Source organism: Oryzias latipes, chromosome 22 (genome assembly GCF_053564925.1).
Source record: "Oryzias latipes strain Hd-rR chromosome 22, Olatipes_Hd-rR_3.1".
Lineage (NCBI taxonomy): Eukaryota > Metazoa > Chordata > Actinopteri > Beloniformes > Adrianichthyidae > Oryzias > Oryzias latipes.
The window spans coordinates 229070-254965 of record NC_136258.1 but is presented as its reverse complement, the minus strand read 5'-3'; the positions used below and the strand labels follow the sequence as shown (position 1 = coordinate 254965).

The 25896-nt window shown below is 40.5% G+C and overlaps 1 protein-coding gene across 4 annotated transcripts; it reads left to right on the top strand.

The window, feature by feature from the left end:
- On the top strand, positions 1-25481 carry utp25 (UTP25 small subunit processor component). 4 transcript variants are annotated; one of them, XM_078940488.1, is made up of 13 exons: positions 1-161; positions 5667-5706; positions 5781-5952; positions 6691-6924; positions 9042-9130; positions 9197-9448; positions 9527-9601; positions 13224-13440; positions 13527-13729; positions 21351-21533; positions 21625-21734; positions 22017-22262; positions 24597-25481. In XM_078940488.1, the coding sequence occupies exons 1-13, from the start codon at positions 61-63 to the stop codon at positions 24847-24849; spliced, it is 2175 nt and encodes a 724-aa protein (XP_078796614.1). In that variant the 5' UTR covers positions 1-60; the 3' UTR covers positions 24850-25481. The 4 variants fall into 4 exon arrangements, with proteins under 4 accessions (XP_078796614.1, XP_023807504.1, XP_023807503.1 ...); XM_023951736.2 differs by having other exon boundaries at positions 5781-5946; positions 9197-9601; XM_023951735.2 differs by having other exon boundaries at positions 9197-9601.
- The last annotated feature ends 415 nt before the right edge of the window (positions 25482-25896 follow it).

Here is a 25896-nt window from a genome sequence, read left to right as displayed (position 1 = left end):
TCGCTTCTTATCTTTACCATAGAAGAAGTCCTTCCTCCACACGTGGCTCAAAAGCACAACATGACGAAGCGAAGACAGAAAAATAACTTCTTTACGAAACTGTCCAAAAAGCAGAAGAAACACTTGAAGGAATTTGGAGAGGAGCACCCATTCCACGATGTGTAAGCGCTGTTTCCTTTTTAGTTTTACAAATGTTAAGACATATACAGACTTGAGGGTTATCAAGAATAATGTATGTTTTATTAAACAAGTTCTGCTAACAGCTCGTATTTATCTATTTAATTAAGATTTCAATGTATTTCTTGGAGAAACATTTTTCCCATTTATTTTTTTGACCATGCTCGTATGAGTAGATTAGCCACCGGAAGTATCTGGCAAACTAGCGATCCGAGCTTGTGCGCGAGGCTGCAGCGTTGACTTTCTTTGAATAAACATCGCTTGTCATCAGTAGGTAGCATAAAGTCGAGCACATCTTGTAATAAAATTTGTTTTTGACCTGCTTCTCAAATTTTAACTCGTGTAACGACGTAGGAATTTTTCCGGACGGAAATTTCGGTTCACAAAACCTCTCGTCAGCTTTTAAGTTAGTTGGTGTCTGATTTTGATACTAGTCGATTTTTGCTGTCGTGTTCTCCACCTTCTGCAAATTTAATGAGATAAAAAAGTAAACAGGTACTGTGTTTTTCGTTGGCAAGCAGTGCAAGCTTGAACATGAGGTCACATGACAGGTTTTGGGTAAGCTGACTGGCCGGCTGGTTTGGGCACCGCAGAATTTCCTCTCTGCTCTCTGCAGATGATGTCCTGTTGGCTTCATCGAGCCATGCATTGGGGCTGTTTGCGTCCGAGTGTGAAGTGGCTGGAATGAGGGTCAGGACCGCTAAATCTGAGGCCATGGTTCTTGACCAGAGAAAGGTAGTTTGCCATCTCTTGCTGGGTGAAGTGTCCTTGCCCCAGGTGGAGGAGTTTTAATATCTTGGAGCATGAGATTGATGGGCAGAGCGGGCTGCATCCAGAGTTATGTGGTTGCCGTATCGGTCCGTTGTGGTGAAGAGAGAGCTGAGCCCAAAAGCAAAGCTCTCAATTTACCGGTCGATCTTTGTTCCAATACTCGCCTATGGCCATGAGCTCTGGGTCATGACAAAAAGAATGAGGTCTCGAATACAAGCAGTTGAAATGAGCTTCCTCCGTAGGGTGGCTGGGCGCTCCCTTAGAGATAGGATGAGAAGCTCGGTCACCCGCAAAGAGCTCGTTGTAGAACCACAATTCCTCCACATCAAGAGGAGCCAGTTGAGGTGGCTTGGGCATCTAGTCCGGATGTCTCCTGGACGCCTCTCTGGGGAGGTGTTCCGGGAATGTCCCACTGGGCGTAGGGCCCGGGGAAGACCCAGGATCCGCTGGAGAGACTACGTCTCTCGGCTGGCCTAGGAATGCCTCATGGTCCCCCCTAGAGTAGCTGTAGTTAGTGGCAGGGGCGAGGGAAGTCTGTGCGTCTTTGCTAAGACTGCTGCCCCTAGGACCCGGTCCCGGATAAGCGAAGGGAGATGGATGGATGTATCAATCATGACTTTTTAAAAAATATTTCATGTATTTCTACCCTTTGGTATCATATTTTTGCGGACTTTGTAGATATTATTTTCATGTTTTTCTGACTTTCTCTTTATGTTGGTAACTTAAAATAAAATAAAAAAATATCCAGTGTAAATAAGATGTCTGCTTTAAAAATGTTTTTTAAGCTAAATAATTTCATAAACATGATATGTAATACTTAGGGCTGCATGTAATAAGGAAAACTCGAGATAGGCGATATTAGTGATCAATATTGCAATGACGATATTACTTGCAATACATGAACAATAGCAAAACAACCAAAAACCAAATTTCCATTTCACTGCAACAGTTTAATTTAAGAGTTAACCCTAGTCTACAAATGAGGCCAACATCTAACATAAAAGAGCTCCATCCAATTGATCAAATACATGAAGGGATTTATTTGATTCGTTAAATACTTCAAGCTGTCATAAGACTGTAACGATTTATTGCAATTTTCACCATCTTTTGCGATATCCGTATTGCACAACTTAATATCGTGATAACGATAAATTTGAAATTTATTGTGCAGGCTTAGTCATGCGAAGATGTTGGTGTATATTCTGCCCTACAGCATCAGTGTAAGTTCAAATTGATCTGTACCATTTCTTGATTATTTTACTAATTGATTATTATTTGATAATACAGAAATAAAAATGTATTTGAAATCAACTTTAATTGTTGTAGTTCTTTTGACTGGCTTTGCAAAGATGCCTCCCTTTTTTGGATTGGGAAGTTATGACACTAAGAACACTCATCTTTGATTCCGGTCACACAAATTGTGTTGTTTTCCTTTATATTTTAGAAATAAAATATGCCCTACATGTGATCACTTAAAATGCCATAACTTTATTTGTTGGCCTATCTGAATGATCTGTATACTAATTAAATTTTAGTCACAGGAATGGAAAAATGTGAACTGCACATAGAACTATTTACTAGTTCTATGTGCAGTTCAGTTTACTAGTTAAAGTTACTTTTACCATGCAAAATGACAACCATCTGAAATAGGGTTGGGCGATGTCCATTAAATTGGCCGTTGACGATGTTTGCTGTCAACCATCGGGATGGACGATGACATCGTCGGGGGGGGGGGGGGGGGGGTATTTTTACATTTTTCGTTCTTATATAACTGCTATTCGTTTTTTTGCTTTTTTCATTTTATTTCCCAACTGATGACTAATCCGTGATGATCCAGTATAAACTGAGGGAAGTGACTTTGACAAAAAAAGTAACAAACAAAATAGAAAAGAAGTAGTCCGCACCCGCACTTCCGGGGGAGTGCGGACTTACAGCTTTGTGTTTGATGGGAAGGGGGGGGGGTACATGAGCGGTATGTGTGGGAGATTTAAGACTGCGATCCGTCCCGCAGCTCTAGGGGTACTACCTACCGAACTCAGAACCGGGTCTAAAAGTGTGTGTCTGTGCACAGCTCGGATCGTCAGCAGAAACACAGCGGTTTGAGCTTCAAAGCAGAAATGTCGCTCAGTCCTTAGAAAACATTCAAACAATCACGCGGATTTGTGTTTCCAGTCGTGTCCCGACTAAATAAAGGCTGATGTTATTCTTACATGTTTACGTGCAGCCAGCAAGCAGCACCACCCAAAGCTAATGTTGTTAGCCCGTGTTAGCATACTGCTAATCCTGGCTTCGTTCAGAAAAAGCACTGACCACACGGATTAAAATTCAAATGATGAGCGAACAGGTGTTTCATAATAACCGTAACATTATTAAAAGCACGTTTAGAAGATCGTCTCGTATTTTACCGAGCTGACATGTCAATGTATATAGCCGCTCGGCGCTGTTTAACATTGTTTTGTATTGAATTGTTACATACAATAAAGTTTGAAGAAAAAAAGCCGCTCGGCGGAGTTTATATCCCTCCGTTTTTCAAACCCTACTGCGCATGTGCGAATGATTTATTCCGACGGAAAGTGTGACCTTAGTGAACGTTTTTATATTCTAAAAACATTCTTCTGGGCCCATGTACACGGTTGGATTCTAATCCGACCATTGATCCCATCAAGATATTTTGTACATGTAACCACGGCTTATGGTGTCGACGCGCAACGGGGCGGGGGCGTGGCATCACGATGGTGGTCTCTCCATCGGGATGTCAGTCACCCATCACGATGGACGATGATATTGTCCATCGGCACAACCCTAATCTGAAACAACTGAGACATCCTTATTAACAAAAAAAGTTACACTTCCCAGCTTGGCAAGCAGGGGGCGTAACACTACTAGAGCAATTAATTATTGATAGAAGATTCATAACATCCCAGGAACTTCAAGACAAACATGGAATAAATAACTTCTTGAAATATAAACAACTTAAATCTATAATTACTAAAACATTTAAATACAAAGACAATTACCTAGAACTACAAGAACCAGTTGTATCTGATTATTTCTTTCAATGAATAAAACCTCCAAAATATATGAACAATCTTATGCAATCTAGATAATATTTCAATCCGATAACAAAATGGGATGCAGATTTGAGTTTCATTACAGTTAAAAGCTTCATGGGAGATGACCAAGGAGGACACCACTATTGAAAGGAAATCATAAAAAAGCGAGACTGGAATTTGCAAAAATGCATCTTAACAAGCCACAAAGCTTCTGGGAAACCGTCCTTTGGACAGATGAGACAAAACTGGAGCTTTTTGGTGAAGCATACGACCAAAAGAACACTGTCCCTACTGTGAAAACATGGAGGAGGCTCAGTTCTGTTTTGGGGCTGCTTTGCTGCATCTGGAACAGGGTGTCTTGAAGTTGTAAAGGTCAAATGAAATCTCTAGATTATCAAGGCATTATGGGTAGAAATGTGCTGCCTAGTGTCTGAAAGCTTGTTCTCAGTGGCAGGTCATGGGTCTTCCAACAGGACAACGATCCAAAACACACAGCCAAAAAACCCCAAGAATGGCTGAGAGAAAAGCGTTGGACTATTCTGAAGTGGCCTCCTATGAGCCCAGATCTGAATCCCATTGAACATCAGTGGAAGGAGCTGAAACATGCCATTTGGAGAAGACACCCGTCAAACCTGAGACAACTGGAGCAGTTTGCTCATGAGGAGTAGTCCAAAATACCTGTGGACAGGTGCAGAAGGCTCATTGACAAATACATAAACCCTTTAATTGCAGTGATTGCCTCAAAAGGTTGTGCAACAAAATATTAAGTAGTGGGTACCGTCAGTTTTGTCCAGCTCTATTTGATTAGTTAGTTTTTTTAAATAATTCTGATAATCAACTCAATTTTAATGTATTGTTACTTTTGAACATTTCAAGTCATTTCAGTAAGCATTGTGGACTTTCTTTCTTTAACTGAGGGGTACCAACAATTTTGTCCACCACTGTATGTTTGTGGCATTTGGGTGTGTGTGTGTGGACAGGTTAAAGAAAAGAAACATGTTTGAAATTTAAAAAGAAGAAAAAGTTTTTTTGTTTAAATAATAAAGTCAAAGACCATAAAGAAATAAAGTCAAGATGGTCCTAAACTAAACTAAACAACATTTCACAAACACTGAGGGTTTTTTTTTAAGGAAATGAAATGAATCCCTTTTGGATTTATATTACTTATCAACCTGAATGGAATGATTGCAAACATCCAACAACTTGTTGCCTTATGCTGCTGACCCCCCCCTCCACTTTAATACCCCCCCCCCCCCCCCAAGGGCACCCCTCTCTCTTCTTCCCTTCTTTTCTTTGCCGTCCAGTCCAACAAAACACTGTTACAGATATGAGTAAGATGAATAAAGTTTAGCCTAAATTATCCTATCAAAAATGTATATAATCTATTTATGACTAATAATTCTCTAGAATATTCACCTAGTGTGTCAAACATTTCATAACCCCTATTGTAACAGTAAAATATGTCCAACACAAGAGGCTTTCACCTCTCATCTGTCTACTTAGCTGTTCAACAGGACAAGTTTAAAAAATGTAGCTGGAAAATCTGCAGTCTGCTGACCTAAAACTACCAGAAAATAAAATATGTTTGCACGGACATGGATATTAGTAACTGCAATGCAAACGATTCTCTGATTGCGTCTTTATCTTTTCTGTTTTTTTTCATAGAGTTACCGAAGGATCTGAAAGGATGGAAATAGTAGAACTGGTGAGTTTTGCTTTTCCACTTGTTATCCTTTCTGAACTCTAGTTTCCTCATTTACACTTCTGTGTCTGCTTCAGCCACCTAGCCCAGAACATTCACCCGTAGACCCAGAAGAGCAGGAAGATGGGCAAGAAGACAAGGAACCAGAAAAGAAAACGCCCTATCAGAAGCTACTTTCAACAATGAACCAATGCACACCTCATGCAGAGGAGGAAAGCTCAGAGGATGAAGAGGAAATTCTAAGTAAAGGTTATTGTATAAAGGCTTGTTTGGATGATATTTAGCCTTAAAGTCCCACGAAAGAAATCTTGTGATTTATTGTAAAAACATTATCAGTGGTGTTTTAATTATGATTATGCTATTTTTTTAAACCAAAATCTAAAAAACTGGGTTGTTTTCTAGGACATGCTTTTTACAGAGCAGCAGCAGTTCATTAGAAATTTACCTTTGAGTTTTGGATGGAACTGTTGTCACAGAACAAGCCCACGGCCTCTTCCTGTCACACATCTGTTTACACTCTCTCCCACTAGCTTACAGCCCCTCACACCCTCAACCTTACGTTACTGGTGCAACAAAAACTGCAAGCAATATTGGATTTATCTTGTCGTACAGTTGTCCTTGTCTAAGATGGCATCTGGCTCTAAACTGCACTGCTGGATAGCTTTATATTGCTCATCAGTTTTGTGCCAGTAATGTTAGCTTGGGTATAAGCTTGCGATGGAGCAAGCAAACCAAGCTCTCAGCGACTGGGTGGGGAAGGGGGTTGGATTCCTTCACACCATCTGTCCTGCCCTCAATTCAGAGGCCAATTTATAATGAGCTCCTGCCGATGTGCAGAAAATGTATTTAAAAAACAACACAGGCTTTTTGATTCTGGCTAAAATCTACATAATCATAATTAAAAGAGCACTGGGAACAATTTTACGATATAAAAAAATGTAGTTGGAGAGGGACTTTAATTAGCATTTTGTTTTTAATGTATTACAGAAGTCAATGATGAAGCTGAGGATGAAAGTAATAATGATGAAGAAGATGTGAAAGAGCTGGAGGAACTTGCCAATAGAGAAGCTGAGAATGGAGATTGCAAGTACCAAAACGAGGCTAAAGAAGAAGAGTTTGTTGACAAGGGGCAAGAGTTGGAGTTTTCCCTAGATACCAACTTCCTGAACAGAAAAGAGCAGTGTGAAGCCGGAAACTTCACGCAGGAGGAAAACGGCAAAGGTCAGAATCTACGATAGGGCCAATATATATTATGGTTATGTGTTAGGGGTGTAATTATTCATTAACACAGGGGTGCTCACACTTTTTTGGTGTGTGAGCTACTTTTGAATCGACAATGTCTTGAAGATCTACCTAAAAGATATTCATGCATATATATATATATATATATATATATATATATATATATATATATATATATATACACACACATATATACATATATACATACATACATACATACATATATACATACATACATACATACATACATACATACCAGGGACTCAGAGAAGAACTGGAGAAAGCATGGAAAGTGAAGGTGACAGTGGTGCCTGTGGTAATTGGAGCACTTGGGGCAGTAACCCCCAAGCTGGAGGAGTGGCTACAACAGATACCTGGAAAGACCTCAGACCTCTCAGTCCAGAAAAGCGCAGTGCTAGGAACAGCTAAGATACTGCGCAGGACCCTCAAGCTCCCAGGCCTCTGGTAGAGGACTCGAGCTTGGAGGAGAAACCACATGCGGAGGGTGAGAGGGGCGTTTTTTTGTTTTTTTTTTTTTTTAATAAATACTATTAGTAAATGACATTGAATCGACAATGTCTTGAAGATCTACCTATAAGATATGCATGCATATATATATATATATATATATATATATATATATATACTATTAGTAAATGTTTATTAGTCACATTAGTTGTTTATTTGAACATTATTGTTTATGTACTGATGATTAAAAAACTACACAGTGAGATTACACAGATACTTTTGTATTAACAGATTAGGCGTTTTATGACAAAGACAGAAAGCAGCAACCATCGTATGACATGCTCTGCTGAAAATCGTGCAATAGGAAGAGCGTGGCATTTAATGCGCTGCTGGCTCCGTACGCGCGTGCCTCTGATAAAACAGCTTCCTTAATGAGCTCGTATTTATCGGCCGAGAACTGCAGAGCTGATAGCAAGAGGAGAAACGCGGGGCGACTTCAATAAACACTCCGGTTGTCCGGAGAGCTCTCCTGCCGGGGACAAGATGTGCCGCGGGGCAGAAAACGACTTTCTCATGACAGTTTGCGCTCAGTGAATTTATGCGCTCAGTGAATTTAAACAGGCGTCTGCAGTGACGTATGTATCAGAGGATGTCCGATTGGCCGTTCTGCATGTCAATCAAGTCCCGTACTTCTCGGTGAGGATTTTGATTGGCTGGTGGATTTTTAAGAAGTGCTTTTTTTTTTTTAATCTTCTCTCTCCTGGATCTACCCTCATGTCCTTGAAGATCGACCGGTCGATCGCGATCGATGTACTGAGAACCCCTGCATCAATCTAACCATATTAATTTGTCTGAGACAAGTTGTTAATTGAGTCAAATTGACCTGTATTGTTATAAATTTATATCAAAATAATACAGTGCCTTGCGAAAGTATTCGTCCCCCTTGAACTTTTCAACCTTTTGCCAGGCATCAAACATAAAGATATAAACTGTAATTTTTTGTGAAGAATGAACAAGTGGGACACAACCTTCAATTGAACAAAATTTATTGGATATTTTAAACATGTTTAATTAAAAAAACAACCAAGTGCCATCACAGCGGACAACACACACGTGATGGGAGCATTAATGATCAAGCCATCATTACAGTCCAATGTATGGAAACACTGAATTTTGCAAAGACGTGACAATTCAGTGTGGTAGAATGTACCGTTTGTATTATTTATATGTGGATAATCATTAGTGGGCTGAACTTATGAAACTCAAATGTAAATGGTTCTGCCATTAGGTCTTGTTTACTTGTTTGTACACTTTTTTTTACACTTGATTATCCTACAAGAAATGCAAGGAATCTGGAAAATTTCCCCTGCACTGTTCAGTACCCAGGTATTTATCTCTTGTGACACATTGGTTGAAGTCTTGGCTAAAGATTTCCTGGATCGATTTTAAGTCAGTGAATCGGATCGTTCAAAATGAACTAATGTCGACTATGAATTGTATCAAAAACCACATTATTATATGAATCAAATCATTGTTAAAATGAATCGTTACACCCCTAACAAAAATGCATTTTTAATGTAGATCTTAATTTCTGTTATAATTACAAATGTTTTGACTGTTATCTGTAGATATGTTCCAGCAGCATTTGTACACAGAGCTCACTGAAGAAGATGTGCAGAAGATAATATCTGACAGCAAATCAAAAACACAAACTACGGTATGGAATGAGTACTTTATTTTTTGCTAAACTCTGCTTACAGTTTTGTCTTTTTTTCTGAATTAGTTGGCAAGAATGGGAACGCTTCTCTGCACCACTTTCCTTGAGAAGTTTGGGCAAGTTGACCTGCAGAAAGATAGAAATCTCCCCGTTTTCCACCCATTTTTGAAAACCAGCTGGAAGGATCTGAACCAACTATCCGACCCTAAAGAAACACCCGAGGAGATCAGCCCTCTCCAGCTGGAGTTACTGACCCTCATGGCCTCCTACAAGGATTTGTGTTACTCAGAGACCTGTCCACTTAAGCTGGGTCCTCAGGTCCGAAGTGCATACTGCCTCCATGTGCTTAACCACGTTCTGAGGGCCAACTCTCAAGTACTGTTGCACAATGCGCAGGTGAGGGAGCGGAAAACAAAATCTACAGTTGAGTGCCAAGAAGAACACAGAGACCAGGGACTGACCAGGCCCAAGGTAACCCAGCCATAACCAAGCAGTTCTTGTTTTCATACATGACTGATTAACAGCTAAGGCAGGGGTCGGGAACCTTTTTGGCCAAGAGAGCCATAAATGCCACATATTTTGAAATGTAATTTCGAAAGAGCCATACAATAATGTAGTGTCCCTTCCCCACACTGAGGCACGGAGACTTAACCTTTTAAAGTTCTTTATTCCGATTACTGCAGACCGCAACAAACGCCGTACAATTAATTCAGCAACTCCTGAATCTCTCCCGCCGAGACGAGAGAGAGCGCTTCTCCCAACTTTATATTCCCCTGCTACCGCTGCAGCCCTCCCATTTCCCTTATTCGGCCCATAGCTGAACCCCATTGGTCCAAACTACCTAACAACAGGCTGAGCGACAGAACTGAGAGCCAATCAGATCTCTGCTTGACGCGTTCAATGAACTCCAGAACTTTTAACGCGGCCCAACAGCCATCCAACTCAGTCCGCGACAATTTGTTTAAAACTAAATATACAAATGAATGTGTGCATTTGATTTAATTTCAACATTTTTAAAGTACAATAAGTCTGTGGATTCTTTTTAATAACATAGTTATGCTGTTGCTAATAAATGATGAGTATTTCTCGTGGTAGTTTTGCTGATGGTCTAGTCTGGTTGATCCGTGGTGAGTTTCTGCTTCGTTAAGGCGTTGAAACTTTAAACGTGATCGTAGGTCTGAATGTTCTGTAGATGTGAGAAAGACTGCTCACATGCAGACGGGGAGCCAAACACACACTCACACGCTGCAGTGAGTGACGGGCAGCGGGTTTTACGTTTTTATAATCCCTGCGCGATTCACCTGCTGTCCCCCCACCCCCACCCTCTGCTTTCTCCCTCTCAGTCACATCCTGTCCCCGCATCTGCGCGCTCTTTCTCAGAGACGGGAGCGCGCAGTTTTAGGCACGTCAATTCACAAGTTTCCAGCTGGTACAAACTCTGTGAAATAATAGATAATAGTAACTGATAGCGCTGGCGCAGATTTCTCTCTCTAAGCACTGCTACTACTGCGCGCCTCTGGCATCGCATCGCGCCCGAGAAGGACTGGTCTAATGAAAAAAAAAAAACTATAATTAAAGATTTGTCTGCGAGCCACATGTGACCATCAAAAGAGCCATATATGGCTCGCGAGCCATAGGTTCCCGACCCCTGAGCTAAGGTGTTATCTAAAAACCCACTCAGATGAAAATAATTTTTTCCCTGCACTTTTCTGAAAATTCAGTTTTAAAAAGATTATATTTGTGATGAAGAAAATATGCTGGATAGCCACAATCTTCCTGCTTCACTCTATCCTGATGCACCTGTTTGCAGATGACTAGATCAATTCACGTCTGTGTCCAAAAAATACTAAAAACGTGTTTTAATTTAGGCTAAAAACAGCTTAATCATGAATGAAAGACCACTGGGGATGCTTTCACAATAGATCGGGTGGGACTTTAAAAGAGAAAAATTGGACATTTCAACAGGACTCACACTGGTAGGGCTGAGCGATAAAATTCTAATTAAATATATCGCGATAGACATTTATTTTGAAGGGTCCGAAATTAGCACTCCCCAGTTGCAAAGATTTTCTCTTCTTTAGCGAGTAAAAGTTGGAGGGTTAGTCGGCACAGGGCGAGTAAATGTTTGCATAAACATAGTCATGTTAATTTGCTATCCTTTTGGTGAACCTTTTTTGTCCTCTCTACCGTTTGCACACAAGTGAAACAAACGAGACGCTTCCCACCCCCGCTGCCTTTTCACCTACACATCGCTAAGTTTAAGCTCATAAAACAGAGGAACATACAGCGATTTTTAATAGTATCCAGTAAGGTTGCACTGCAACCGTTTATCTTAAATAAGAGTCAACATACCTTAAATTATTCTCCAAATGACCCTCGTCTACATAGTAGGCAAGCATCTAACATAAAAGTGCTCCATCCGATTGGTCACATGCATAAAGGAATTTATTTGATTTATTAAATAATTCAAGCTACTATAAGATTGTTTTTACACATTTAAGGAAACTATCTCAATTTTCGCTGTCTTTTGCGATATGTATATTGCACAGCTTGATATTGCGATAATAATAAATTTGCGATTTTGTGCAGGCCTTGTAGCCAGTAAGAACAGGAGGATAAAGCCGCTTCACCTGTGTCTGCATTCATAGCTTGAAGATAGCATTTCCTTATTAAAAGGCATACAAAACAATCTTTTTTTCTTATCAAAATGCATTTGGAGTTCACTCTCTTTCGTTTATACAAAAGCATTGAGATACTTGCTGTTACTTATGAACGTTTATCAGAAGAGTTATTCAGAGATTCACAGAAGAGATATTCACAGATTCGGCCGGAAGACCGAATCTGTGAATATCTTTCTAACTTAAGTGAACTAAAACTGTGAGCTGCCAGATGTCCTGAATCGTCCTGCGTCTTTACTCATGAATGTTAATGATTAATAATAACAATAAATAAAAACATTATGTGGTTTTCAGGCAATTCTTTTGTTATGATTAAATATAAAATATAATCACCGGGAAGCTGAATAAGGATATCGCTGTTAAACCTGTTTTTGTTTTTTCAGCATGTTTGAATTTGATTTTACAGTTAGATGACAATAAATATGTTTTCATACCATTTATAAATTACTAATATGCTTTTTATTTGCCTAAAAATATTTAAAAGATAGAAGGTATTTCTTGTAAAATAGTGTTATAATTTGCCGATAAAAACAAGTTTGGCTGGTAGGTTTTTTTTAATTAACCAGCCAACTTGGCCGGTGACTCAAAAATACGTTTTGGTCCCTGTGTGGAGTTTTTACAGTTATCCGACAAAAAACAGAGTCCACTGCAACGTGCCCTTGAATATTCCTTCTGCAAATTGTGCAGAAGGCATATTCCTTCTAAACTGGAAATACCACCAACCTTTTTTATCACCTAAAGCAGTACCATCAAGCACGCTCAATCTCAGACTGAAATAAACGATTCTCGAGCAAAAACTACAAAGTTCAGACCTGCACAGCAGCAACAGTCTAAACTACGAGAAGACATTCTGAGAAATTGCTTTTAGTTCTTAGCTTATTTACAGGATGTTGACAAAGATGTTTGTAAATTTTATGTTTGTTTTGTAAAACTTGAAAACATTTATTTGTGGAATTAATGTTTTGTTTTTAAACGGAACTGATCAAACAGTTTGGCATTCTGCTTTGTTTGTATTTAAACTTGATGCCTTTTGCTTGAATCATGTTTCTTCAGTAAATCTGTTATGTTTAAAGTATGATAGGAAATAAATATTTAAATCTAAACAACCTGCTGATGACTACACAATTCTCTTATGAGCAGTGTGTTCAAATTTGACAAATATATTTATCAGGATTATATTGTGATCATAAATCGTTATCGTCTGATATGAAGAAAAAATCGTGATATAAAAAATACTATAATCGCCCAGCCCTACTCACAGAGTAACGATATGTGATTGGTCACTAACTTATGGTTCTCTTTTCAAAATAATTTTGCTGGCAATTTTTTTTTCCAAACTAAAGAGGCAGATTTGGAGTCAGATATTTTCCTCTACTCATCTGCTTTCATGTTAATGACTGACATCACTGTGTCAGGTTCTTATTCTCCTTCCTTTCCGGAGTGGAGCTCTTCAAGTGATTCACATCCTTCTCAGTTTGCTGGAGACCAAAGGCAAGAAGATTGTTGTGAGCAACAAGAAAAAATTCAAGGAGGAGTTTGGCGAAGATGCAGATGAAAAGCCACCGAACCTCCACAGACCTGATGATTATCACGCCATCTTTGCTGGCAATGTGGATGACCACTTCAGGATAGGTTTGCTTTAGGGCAAGAATGCACTTTTGATTACCTCCTTGAAGTGTTCCTCACTAACTTCTTTTTGTGTGGACTTGCCTTCGCAGGAGTGTCCATAGTGAGAAACAACATGCGGCTCTACGCCCCCTTCTATTCCTCAGACATCATCATCACTTCTCCACTGGGGCTGCGCACCATTTTGGGGGCAGAAGGAGAGAAAAAGAGAGACTTCGACTTTTTGTCATCCATCGAGCTGCTGGTGGTGGATCAGGCAGATGTCTTCCTCATGCAGAACTGGGAACACGTCCTGGTAAGAGCATCTACATACTGTCTTTTTTAAACTTTTAGTCAGGATTAATTATTTTAATAACTTCTGGGTTCTTCATAAAAGTTTAAGAAGTAAGTAAAAGTGCCCAGGGGTTAGTGACTTGGACCTCCATTTTCAGACTTCACTCTTGTTTAACCCTTGTGCTATCCTAGGCACTTTAACATTGGTAGGTGGTTCATCTAGACCCCACAAGACAGTAGGGGTGTGCCAAAATAGCGATATGGTGATATATCTAGTATATTTAGTCCTGCGATTGATTCTCGAGACGTCTTCGTCAAGTATCGACCTTTTATTTACATTTAAAGACCCTGTAAAACGGTATATTAACCATCCTTTGGTAAGAATTCTTCGGAGGGTCGATAGGGGGCGCTTGTTGCAAGATTGGTTGTTGCAGGTGGACGAAGAAAAATACACATTCAAACAAAGAGGGTGGAGGGGGAAAACAAGATGCGAGAGCAGCAAGTTCAAAGACGCGCCGGCAGCATTGAAGTTGCATCACCTGGAGTTGTGTGAGAAAGCCGTGGCTGTTGCTGGCCTGAAGCCGACACAGCCCAGCGTGGATACCTTTTTCCAGGCGAAGCTACCGCCGTCTTCTGTGAGACAGAGCAGCGGCAATATAACAAACGGAAAACAAAACGGGAGGTGGAGAACAAGGGATTGCGGTTTTTATTGAATGCATTAGAGCCACGCTTTGACATTCCCTCTGGGAAATACTGAAAAAAGGATCCCTGCGCTGTACGGCCAGACCAGAGTTACGGATGAGATGGAAACGGAAGAAAGCGAGGCATCCATCCCTTAGACCCCCCTTCTCCTCTAAGCAGCGGTAGACGAGCAGCTTGAGGCCTGTGGTTCTCCAGAAAAACACGAACATTTAAACATCCATCACATGCAGCTTTTCCCCAATCGTGGTGTTCACAAAGATGTTTACTTTTAGATGCACTTTAAGTTCTTCATGTATTTTATCCTTGGTCATTTATTTTGAAAGTAGTTTATGTCTTATTTTTGTTTCCACCACATTTGCACTAAATGGTGTCATTTATTTTTAACAAAGACACTAAAATTTGTTCACAGAATTAATATCTGATTCACAACTATTTTTTTAAATTAAGCAATGACTATGGGTTTGTTTTTCAAAAGTTAATACCAATATGCCTGGCAGCTACTTGACTTATTCATTTTGTATCCTGTTTACAGCAATTTTGTACTAAATAATGGCTGCTGTTCATGTTCACTATTGTTTAAACCAAATTTTATAGATATTTCCAAATGAAAATTGTCATTGTCAAAGACAGAGTATTACTGATTTCAGCAATGTAAAGACCCGTACACACCGGGATGAATTTCGCGCGCGATTTTCACCGACGTTTAACGCCTCGTGACTAAACAAAGGGCACCAATGTGAGTGTGCATACCGACGCGAAAAACGCCACGCGTAAAAGCGTCATTTTTAAAAAAACGCTTCGGGTTCGTTTTTTTGGTTTGACGCGCTGCGTTTAAAACTATACGACCAATGAGAATGCCGCTTTTGCACACGTTTCTGGAGCTTCTGAAGTTACAGTAAAACACAACTTGGGGGCGCTCAAACACAAAACTGCCTTTCTGAGCACACATACCAGCGAAGAAGACAGTCGCCAAGTAGCGTCTACACTGCCGCGAAGAAATAATGACGGACATTCTAAAATATGCCCGAAAACGCTCATGATACATTTTCAGCTCTTGTACCAGTCGATAAAACTCCCCATGTTCTTCTCTTCTCGTAACTATGGGATGTACCCGAAATCAGCATCTTTTCCGGCGTCTTTCATCATTCACCAGAACTATAATTTCTTCATCGCTGAAACTGGAGCTGGAGCTACTGGTGCTTGAAATATTCATGTTGTCTTTGTTTGATTCTGACAAGCGCGTAAATACTTGCTCTCTTCTTCTGAGTGAAAAGCGAGTTTAAGAAGCGTAAAGTTGCGCAGCGCCACCTTGTGTACAGGGGGAATTTCTGTTTTACATTAAGCGCCATCTAATGTCAGGGAATGAAACTGCATGTTCACTCGGCTCATCGTCAGTGAAAATCGCCTGGGTGTGAACACAAAAAACATGTTGAAAAACGCTGGCGAATAACGTGCGCTGATTTTCGTCTCGGTGTGTACGGCCCTTAACACAAAAGTCTGTTATGAAAAAACTAGAAAACTACAAAAGGCGCACCGGGTGTTAAGGCGGGGGCATGTTAACGCCCCGTTCAGAGCCTCCAGAGTGGGTTAATAAAAGAACCAGTCTCTGTTCTTTTAGACCAGGGGTCTCAAACTCGCGGCCCCCAAGATGATATTTTGCGGCCCCCGCCCTAATGTGAAAGTTTAATGTTAATGCGTTCCGCCAGTCTGTGTGAATGACACTTTTTCAGTATTGTGCGCGGAGCTGACAAACCAACCAATCACAGTGGAGTGTATGACTCTTGGGGGCATGACATTGACCTGGCTTGAAAGTAGGAGAACATTTAAGACAGGAAACCTGACAGCGCCCTCCCCGGACCACATTAAGGAGTTCCTTACTTTCCTTTTTAGAACGTATTTATTCGCTCGTAATTTTTAAATCCATGCAGTCCGTGCTGAACGTTTCTCTGGGCCGCACAGACCCGGTGGAGGGTTAAGGTTATGGTTACGGTTAGGCGCGCGGCGGCATCTTAACCCCAACCAAAACGGTTCTCGTGCGCGGCTGTCACTGCAGCACATCGTTCCAGCAGGAGGTGGATTGTTGCGGAGAATAAATGTCCCACATCTATGTGTGACAGCTAACAGGGCTTTAACATTAACATTAAAATGCAACAACAGACGTGTTTGAGATGAACCAGCGCCGCGCCTGGATCGTTAGCAAGACCGGGGGGGGTTGTGAGATGTAGGCGAAGCTGCAGCGAGACTGAAGGAGAACAGGAAGTTGGAGTTCAATTTAGTTTTAATATGCCTTCCCCCTTTAGTATGATCTGTGTTATTATATCTTTTATAATTATTTGAATGTTTTGTAATGCATGTAGTAGAGCCCTGGGCAGGACTATTTTCTTCATCCCACCTGCGCCTGCCAAATTTCTGATCAATCCCGCCCGCTCCTGCAACGTATGCGCTACGGAGGTTCTGCTTTTGGTTTGGATTTACGGAGAGTTTGAAGGTCAGCTGCAGCTTTGCTCTGAAACGGTGAAAGAGAAGAAAACTTTTCTTCATGTTTGCTTTTTCCCCCTTTTTAAATTGTTTTAATTTCTCTCCATTCAGCAGCAGCTCACTGACGCAAAGACTTTTGATGACTTTTGAGTTGTGACAGCTCTGTCAGTCTGCCCCAGGGCAGCTGTGGCTACAATAGTAGCTTACCATCACCAAGTATGAATGAGGAGTGAATGAATAATGGACACAATGTAAGCGCTTTGGGTGTCTTGAAAAGCGCAGATAAATCCAATCCATTAGAGGGATGGGAATCTGCTTCTTGCTGTAAAATGTGACAGTCTTTAACAATAATCCTCCCGGGTGTGCGTGTGTCCGCGCGCAGACAGACGGCCTGAAGCGCGCTGAACCAGCTGGTAAAGATGCAGGTCAAAGTCATTTGAATTTATGGAGGAAAAAAAACATTGTAATGGTTCAACATAGATGAAAATCTATGAATTAATTTTTTCCTGACGCAAAAATACTTTTTTTAACTTCAGCCTTTTCCAGTTTTTGCTGTTTAGCGCCTCAGTGGGGCATCAGCACGCAGATCTGAACACCATGCGTGTCAAACGATTAACCTCGTTTTTGGTTCTTTTCTGCTTCATCCATTGACATCATGTCCCTGCCAGGCAACCTGCTCCTTCCCTATCCTGCGCAGTGTTGCCAGATAGATTCACAGCTCTTCTGCTGCGCTGGAGCGCCCCGACTATTGTGTCAACCTATGATGACCGTACTTTGCGCTCTCTGTTTAGAACAGACTTGAGGAGCGCGGGGAAAACAACTCTCAGCTGCAGAGGATGTGAACAGGTGTACAGGTAGAGGAAAAGCAGGTAGAGAGGCGGGGGAGGGGCCTTGGCTTCAAACTCTCCCAAAAAGATGGAAACACGGGCGGCAGATTCAGACGCAGCTTTATTATTCTTCAAAATAATAAACCTGATCTCTCCACATTCTCCGTGACTGACAAAACATACGTCACACAGCAGGGGGGTATTCCAGGAAGCATGTTTAAACTCCCCTGACTTTAACCCTGAACTCTGGCTGAAATCCACCTGTACTTGCTTACTCTGGGTATGTCGGTTCCAAAACACCGGATATGAGTTGGCGCAATTACGCTCCACTTGGTAACCCTGGGTTAATGCTCGTGCACGGCGAGTACATAAAGACATTCTCAATGGTTCGCTGATTTCTGGAGTCACCATGGGAACGCTTGGAGAAAAAAAGAGAGCGCCATACTTCAGTGATACAGAGTCTGAGATTTTATTGACGTCGTATGAAGATTATAAGTCCATCAAAAAAGTAACACGGCTGCATCATCAAATATAGAGTTTCTGCTTAGAGAAAAATAACAAAGTTTCTGATCTTGTTTCCATTTTCCTTGTGAAGCGCATATATATATATATATACACACACACATACTTAAATAAATTTTTTCTATTAGTAACAAATAATTTACTTAAATTTATTCAACCTAATTTTTTACGTCTATAAAATTCAATAATTGTTTATATACCTCAAATTTACGTATTTATCTAACTAAATGTCACATTACTCCATTGATCTTTTTTTAATCTTAATTACTTATACTTCTTGAACTCTCATATGTCTAAGCTTGAGCCGGCAGATATGCTCATTTTTATGACAATAAAAAGGACGGAAAAAATGCACAGAGTGCAAAAATTCATTAAAGAATTTTCCATCATTGTCATTATAATATATACTTGTATGGAGGCTTGTAGGGGTGCTATATAAATTCATCATCCTCTCCTTCACTCTCACTCATGGTGCATAGTAGGACAAAATAACTCGGCAAAACACAGTAAAATAGCTATACAACTAAACACATTCTGTCAAAAAGCCACACTTAAACCCAAATCCGTCCAGACAGGCAAAGGGAATGGTATCCCACAATCCCTTGCGGTGCCGATCTAACAGCAGCACCAAAGTTACACCTACTTAATTGAATTAATTTGAATGAAAGGAAAATAATTGTCTGAAAATTACGTGTTATTTTTAAGGTGACCTTAAAAAATGATTTATCTTAACTGAAGCAATTAATTTAATTGGATCAAAGTAAAAATGTTTATCTTTACAACATCCATACGTGGTCTTATCACCCTCTCACCGTGGAAAAAGTATTATCTGAACTTCTTCATCCACTAAATCATCTTCAAATGGACACGCCATGCTGCTTCACCTCTCTGAAAACAAACTAACCTTAAACTAAACCTGTTCCGGACCAGGTTATGTTCAGAGCATGAGTGGCCATGGTAACTTGACCTACCCTGAAACATACCTCCATTTCTGTGAACAACCAAGAGTGTTGTTCACTTGGTTGGCTGTTGTGAACGGGTTCGTCTTCACCATGGAAATGATTCTGCCATCATCCACCACTGTGGACGTCCAGGTCTTTTTGCGTTGCTGAGTTCACCAGTGGTTGCTTGCTGTCTGTCTGTCTGTCTGTCTGTCTGTCTGTCTGTCTGTCTGTCTGTCTGTCTGTCTGTCTGTCTGTCTGTCTGTCTGTCTGTCTGTCTGTCTGTCTGTCTGTCTGTCTGTCTGTCTGTCTGTCTGTCTGTCTGTCTGTCTGTCTGTCTGTCTGTCTGTCTGTCTGTCTGTCTGTCTGTCTGTCTGTCTGTCTGTCTGTCTGTCTGTCTGTCTGTCTGTCTGTCTGTCTGTCTGTCTGTCTGTCTGTCTGTCTGTCTGTCTGTCTGTCTGTCTGTCTGTCTGTCTGTCTGTCTGTCTGTCTGTCTGTCTGTCTGTCTGTCTGTCTGTCTGTCTGTCTGTCTGTCTGTCTGTCTGTCTGTCTGTCTGTCTGTCTGTCTGTCTGTCTGTCTGTCTGTCTGTCTGTCTGTCTGTCTGTCTGTCTGTCTGTCTGTCTGTCTGTCTGTCTGTCTGTCTGTCTGTCTGTCTGTCTGTCTGTCTGTCTGTCTGTCTGTCTGTCTGTCTGTCTGTCTGTCTGTCTGTCTGTCTGTCTGTCTGTCTGTCTGTCTGTCTGTCTGTCTGTCTGTCTGTCTGTCTGTCTGTCTGTCTGTCTGTCTGTCTGTCTGTCTGTCTGTCTGTCTGTCTGTCTGTCTGTCTGTCTGTCTGTCTGTCTGTCTGTCTGTCTGTCTGTCTGTCTGTCTGTCTGTCTGTCTGTCTGTCTGTACGTACGCGTGGCGCACCTCTGTGTGTGTTGTCTGTCTGTCTGTCTGTACGTACGCGTGGCGCACCTCTGTGTGTGTTGTCTGTCTGTCTGTCTGTACGTACGCGTGGCGCACCTCTGTGTGTGTTGTCTGTCTGTCTGTCTGTACGTACGCGTGGCGCACCTCTGTGTGTGTTGTCTGTCTGTCTGTCTGTACGTACGCGTGGCGCACCTCTGTGTGTGTTGTCTGTCTGTCTGTCTGTACGTACGCGTGGCGCACCTCTGTGTGTGTTGTCTGTCTGTCTGTCTGTACGTACGCGTGGCGCACCTCTGTGTGTGTTGTCTGTCTGTCTGTCTGTACGTACGCGTGGCGCACCTCTGTGTGTGTTGTCTGTCTGTCTGTCTGTACGTACGCGTGGCGCACCTCTGTGTGTGTTGTCTGTCTGTCTGTCTGTACGTACGCGTGGCGCACCTCTGTGTGTGTTGTCTGTCTGTCTGTCTGTACGTACGCGTGGCGCACCTCTGTGTGTGTTGTCTGTCTGTCTGTCTTTACGCGTGGCGCACCTCTGTGTGTGTGTGTGTTGTGTGTCTTTAGCGCTTTTGTAGGATAAGGAGGAAGGGAGACAAGAGCGCGCAAGTGAGTGACCAATCCGTTTGTGTTATTCAGTTAGGGAGAACAGTAACAAAAAAAAACGTTTCTTCTAAAAAAAAACAGGGATTAAAAGGGATTTTACAGGGAAAAACAGGGATTTTATTAACCCACTCTAGAAGCGCTGAGGGTCTGAACGGGGCATTAACATGCCCGCGCCTTAACACCCGGTGCGCCTTTTGTATGTGTCAAAGACGGAAAAATCCCGTGACTGAGACCGGGCCCTACCATCCGGCGCGCCCTATAGTCGTGAAAGTACGGTACTTTGATTTTTTTCAAAATTCCTTTGAAATTCGTTTTATTTATATTTGTAGAAAACACCCAAGTTCCACTTTTAAATTGAGACTTATATATAACAGGTAAAAAAAAATACTTGATTTTTGCTCTTTTTTTTTATATCATATTTTAAAAAAATTAAAACTTTCCCTTTTTCTATTTGTTTTTTGTTTTAAAAAAAGAGACTTAAAAGTCCAAAAAGGTACATGAACTGAGGTTAAAATTCATTTTTGGGCTTGTTTTAAATCGCAAATACCTAATATGCTTCTAACATTTTAGAAGCCTGTTTTTTTTTTTTTTGGCACAAAAGAATGAATAATGTTTATAAAGACTTTGGTTGTATTTTTAAACTGTGTTTGAGTGACTGTCTTCTCCCATCAGCATGTGTTAAATCACATAAACCTGCAGCCGCTGGACTCTCATGGAGTTGACTTCTCCAGGGTGAGGATGTGGAACCTGAACAACTGGGCCCGACACTATAGGCAAACCCTGGTCTTCAGCTCCATCCAGGACCCACAGATCAACAACATCCTTACCAAACATTGTTCCAACTACAGAGGACAGGTAAACTCTGCGGTTCACTTTGTATTATCTTTTTAGGACTGTTAATGCTTGGTTTTTCCTTTTACTGTTATGATGTTTATTTTTGCCTCAGATTGCCTCTAAGAATCTACCAAAGACGGGCTCCATCTGTCAGGTGCTGGTTCAGCTTCCCCACGTGTTCCAAATGTTTTCTTCTGAGAGCTTCATTGATCACGATGCTCGGTAAATCCTTTTTAAATCAAAGTTTTGACTGTTACAGTAGATATCTGTGCTTTAAACCTATGGAGATCTTGAGTTTATTCTTTTTATTTGTTTTCATGTATCCTTTATTTACCCAACATGGTTAGCTTGAAAACATCCAATATGTTCTTTGAAAACACTAAAATGCTTTGTTTGTAGTTTCACTAAAAGCAATACTTTATATTTCTTTTTAAATCTTGTAAAAGTTTTTATTGAAGTGGTTTATCTTTGTTATCTTTTGTTGATGTTTTGCTTTGTTTGTAGGTTTCGGTTCTTTGTGGATAAAGTCCTGCCTCAGTACAAGGACTCTGTTATATCCCACACTCTGGTCTACATCCCATCCTACTTTGACTACATCCGATTACGAAACTACATGAAAAAGGCGGGGATGAGCTTCACCAGCATCTGCGAGTATTCCAGTAAATCGGAGATTTCCCGAGCCAGACATTTTTTCCTGAAAGGCGACAAACACTTCCTGCTCTTCACCGAACGCTTCCACTTCTACAAGAGGTGAGTTCTTTGTGATGAGAAGGGTTTCAATTACTGCTCGAAAGAGACTATTCTGTCAGGGGGAAAAACGAAATTTATGAAAATAAATGTTTTTTATTTAAGAAATTAATATTTATTTAGTTAGCTGTCCCTAAAGATCTAGGTTTACATCCAAAAAATAAGGGAAATCCATTTTTAGTTTTTGAGTCTACTAAAGACCCACTCTATGAAAATCATGTTTTTGGTATTTATACATGTTCTCATGATGGAGGACACATAAAGAAAAATAAGCTTTCTTTATTCAAATCATTGTGAATCTGGATCAGATGGAAATATGCAATTTGAAAAATATCGTATTTGTTACGTAAAAAATACGCTGGACGGCCACAAGCTCCCCGCTCCGGTCCATTCTGATGCATTCACTTGTAGATGACTATATCCATTTAATCTTTGTTTTCCTCATCTGAACTGGCATCTGGCTCAAAAGTGTACGGCTGGATAGATCCAATATTGCTTGGCCTTTCTGTGCAATGTTAGGTTGGGGGGTGAGGGGTGTAAAATAACTGGAGAGAGTGTAAATGAAGAGCTCACAACTCAGAGATGAATTTCTAATGAACTCCTGTTGCTCTGCAGAAACTGTCCTAGAAAACAAAACAGGTTTTTTGATTTTGGCTAAAAATGGCATAATCATAATTAAAGGACTGCTGGGAACACTTTTACCATAGATCAAATTCTTAAACCTTTCAGCTAGGGCTGGGCGATAAATTGATTTTATCAATGAATTTAAATTTGAATTTGCAAAGCAGAGGGAAAAATAAGCTTGTTTCCCAATATTTACAAGCACACGTGACATGCAACTTCTTAACACTTCTTTGTAGATTTTAGTTCAGGCTGATGAAGCAGCAGGACATTTGGCAGCTTTTAATGGGATGCAGACGGAACTGGAGGCTAAACCTGCTGGACTCACAGCAGCAACAGAGTTTATTAAAGAATGTTGATCTGGAGACAGCGGTGTTGTTAGACACTGATGCTATCATGCTACGGCACTATAATGCTGATCTGACGAAATGTTTTCTGACTTTAAACCAGTTTGTGGTCGCAAACAGGTTTAAAGTCGGATGATACTTTCCCAGAGCAGACTTTAAAACGTGGCGGATAAATAAAACCAACTTACTTCAAAAGACATTCATTAAAAAAACTATTTTCACTGTGAAAAAACTTTATTAGCAGTATGTTGCAACACAGAGCCAGTGTTGAGCTGAAAAAGAAAACGCACTACCCACACATCTCGGAATGCACAGAGATGTTCGAATGAAGCAAAATATCACTTTGGGGTTGTTTTTGTGAGGAATTCGCATAATCCATTAATTTTTTTTCCTCATAATACATTCATTTAATTTAAAAAAAAAAGAAATTATTAATTTTTCAGTGTCTCCTTTTGTTTGTTAGGGCAAAAGATTGCAAGAAATCAAAACAATAAAAGTGCGTTTTACTTTATCTATCTGAGCTGAACCTTTTTGCTAATAACCATGGTGAATAATCCAAACCCATATATCAGTTGTTGGTGTTAAAAGACTTAAGAGCTCTAAAAGTTGATTTGATTATGATATAGGCCCTTTAAGGCTGTACAACTACTCACTAGACTCTTCATACACATTTCTGACACATGAACATTTTCACACGTTTTCATTAGACATTTTAGATGTTAATTTTTGTTTAAACTCTTGTTTTTTCTTGAAGAGAAATATTGTTTTTGTGAATTGTTTTATTTTTAGTTTTGGAGCAGACGCAAGAGATAAAAATTCCAAATAAATCTGTCTTCTTAAAATGTCAAGTAACTATTTAGCAGAATATTCTCTCCAGGGTTGTTATAAACCAGTGGTCCCCAAACTACGACCCCGTGGCCCCGCCTCCACATTTGGCCCACTGAACAATATCAGAGACGCACTTTACTGCATGCTGCTTTTTCCCTTTTAGAACATCGCACCTTGTTCTATGTCCTGATTGGCTGAAGACCTTATCAATCAATCTCCTCTGTGCCATTCTTCCACACATGCAGACTTCCAAATCTACATAAATCTTCGACTGGGATCAGATCTTTGTTTTCATTCTATAATACTGAAGTTATTTTTCTATAAAGGTTTGAACTATGAGAGTTTAAAGAAAAGAAAAGTGTGAACATTTTCATGTCTGTCTGAGAAACATGTAGAAAGTCTGTTGTGAGGAGTTTTACTGCCTCAAAACATCAGACTGTGCAGATTAACACAAAGTTCAAGACTCATCCATGCTCTTCATTTGAACTGTGCAGCAAACAGCTGAAAAACATATCACATAACTTCTGCATGTGATCTCCAGGTACACCATTAAAGGAATCCAGAACCTTATCTTCTATGGTCTGCCGTCCTTCCCTCACTTCTACAGTGAGGTGTGTAACATGCTGGCAGAGGGGGGTCCAGGAGGGGCGGCCAGCTGGACATGCACTGCCCTCTACTCCAGATATGATGCTCACAAGCTGACCGCCATCACAGGAGGCCAGCGAGCGGGACAGATGCTGCATTTGAACAAGACTGTTCATCTGTTCATCACAGGGGAGGACAAGACCCTCTGATGCTGTTAATTAAAGGAACAACGAGCTGCTGAATATTACAAGCTTATTAAATGGCTTTCATGTCTGGCAGTGTTTCCTTTCAGTCACATCAATGCAGCTTTGAAAAACCAAGTCAGACCATAATAAAAATAGGTTTATCATTAAAGCATCACTCACAATAAAAATGAGTTAACTATTGAAAGTTTGTCCTTATCTGTTAGGTTTATAAATGTGTCAGTGATAATGTTTCATAATATGTGACCCACAATAAAAGACAAGCTTAAAAAAAAGTAAGTGATCACAAAGTGTAACGTGTGACCTCCAAAAATTCAGTTAACTATCAAACATTTGTTTTTAAAAATAAGGTAAAAACATTTTGAACAATTTAATCTTCATCAAACATTTCAAGACCACTAAGTGTTGAATATTTACTTAGAATCTAGTTTTAGTCTGTTGGTTTCAAATCAGTCTTTTCTCCGTTTAATGGTTTGTCTTAATGTTATTTTTATTAGGGTCTTTTGCTGTTAAGGCTACCTAACTATTGTAGTACGTGTGTTTTCAGTAAATAAATGTAAAACACCTTTCATTCTGTTGCACACGTTTTCAAAGCCAATTGTAAAAATAAATGAACAATTCTAAATGATTAAAGAAAATCTGGATTGTTGTCTGACTTGTAGAAAATGCAGGTTGAAGAATATGATGCCATCCCAATGCAGTGAGGTGCCTTGCTGGGGGGTATTCTAGGAAGCATGTTTAAACTCCCCTGACTTTAACCCTGAACTCTGGCTGAAATCCTCCTGAACTTGCTTGCTCTGGGTCTGTCGGTTCCAAAACACCGGATAGGAGTTGGCGTAATTACGCTCGACTTGGTAACCCTGGGTTAATGCGCGTGCACGGCGAGTACATAAAGACACTCTCAATGGATCGCCGATTTCCAGAGTCACCATGGAAACGCGTGGAGAAAAAAAAGAGAGCGCTATACTTCAGTGATACAGAGTCTGAGATTGTAATGACGGCGTATGAAGATTATACGTCCATCAAAAAAGTAACACGGCTGCATCATCAGCA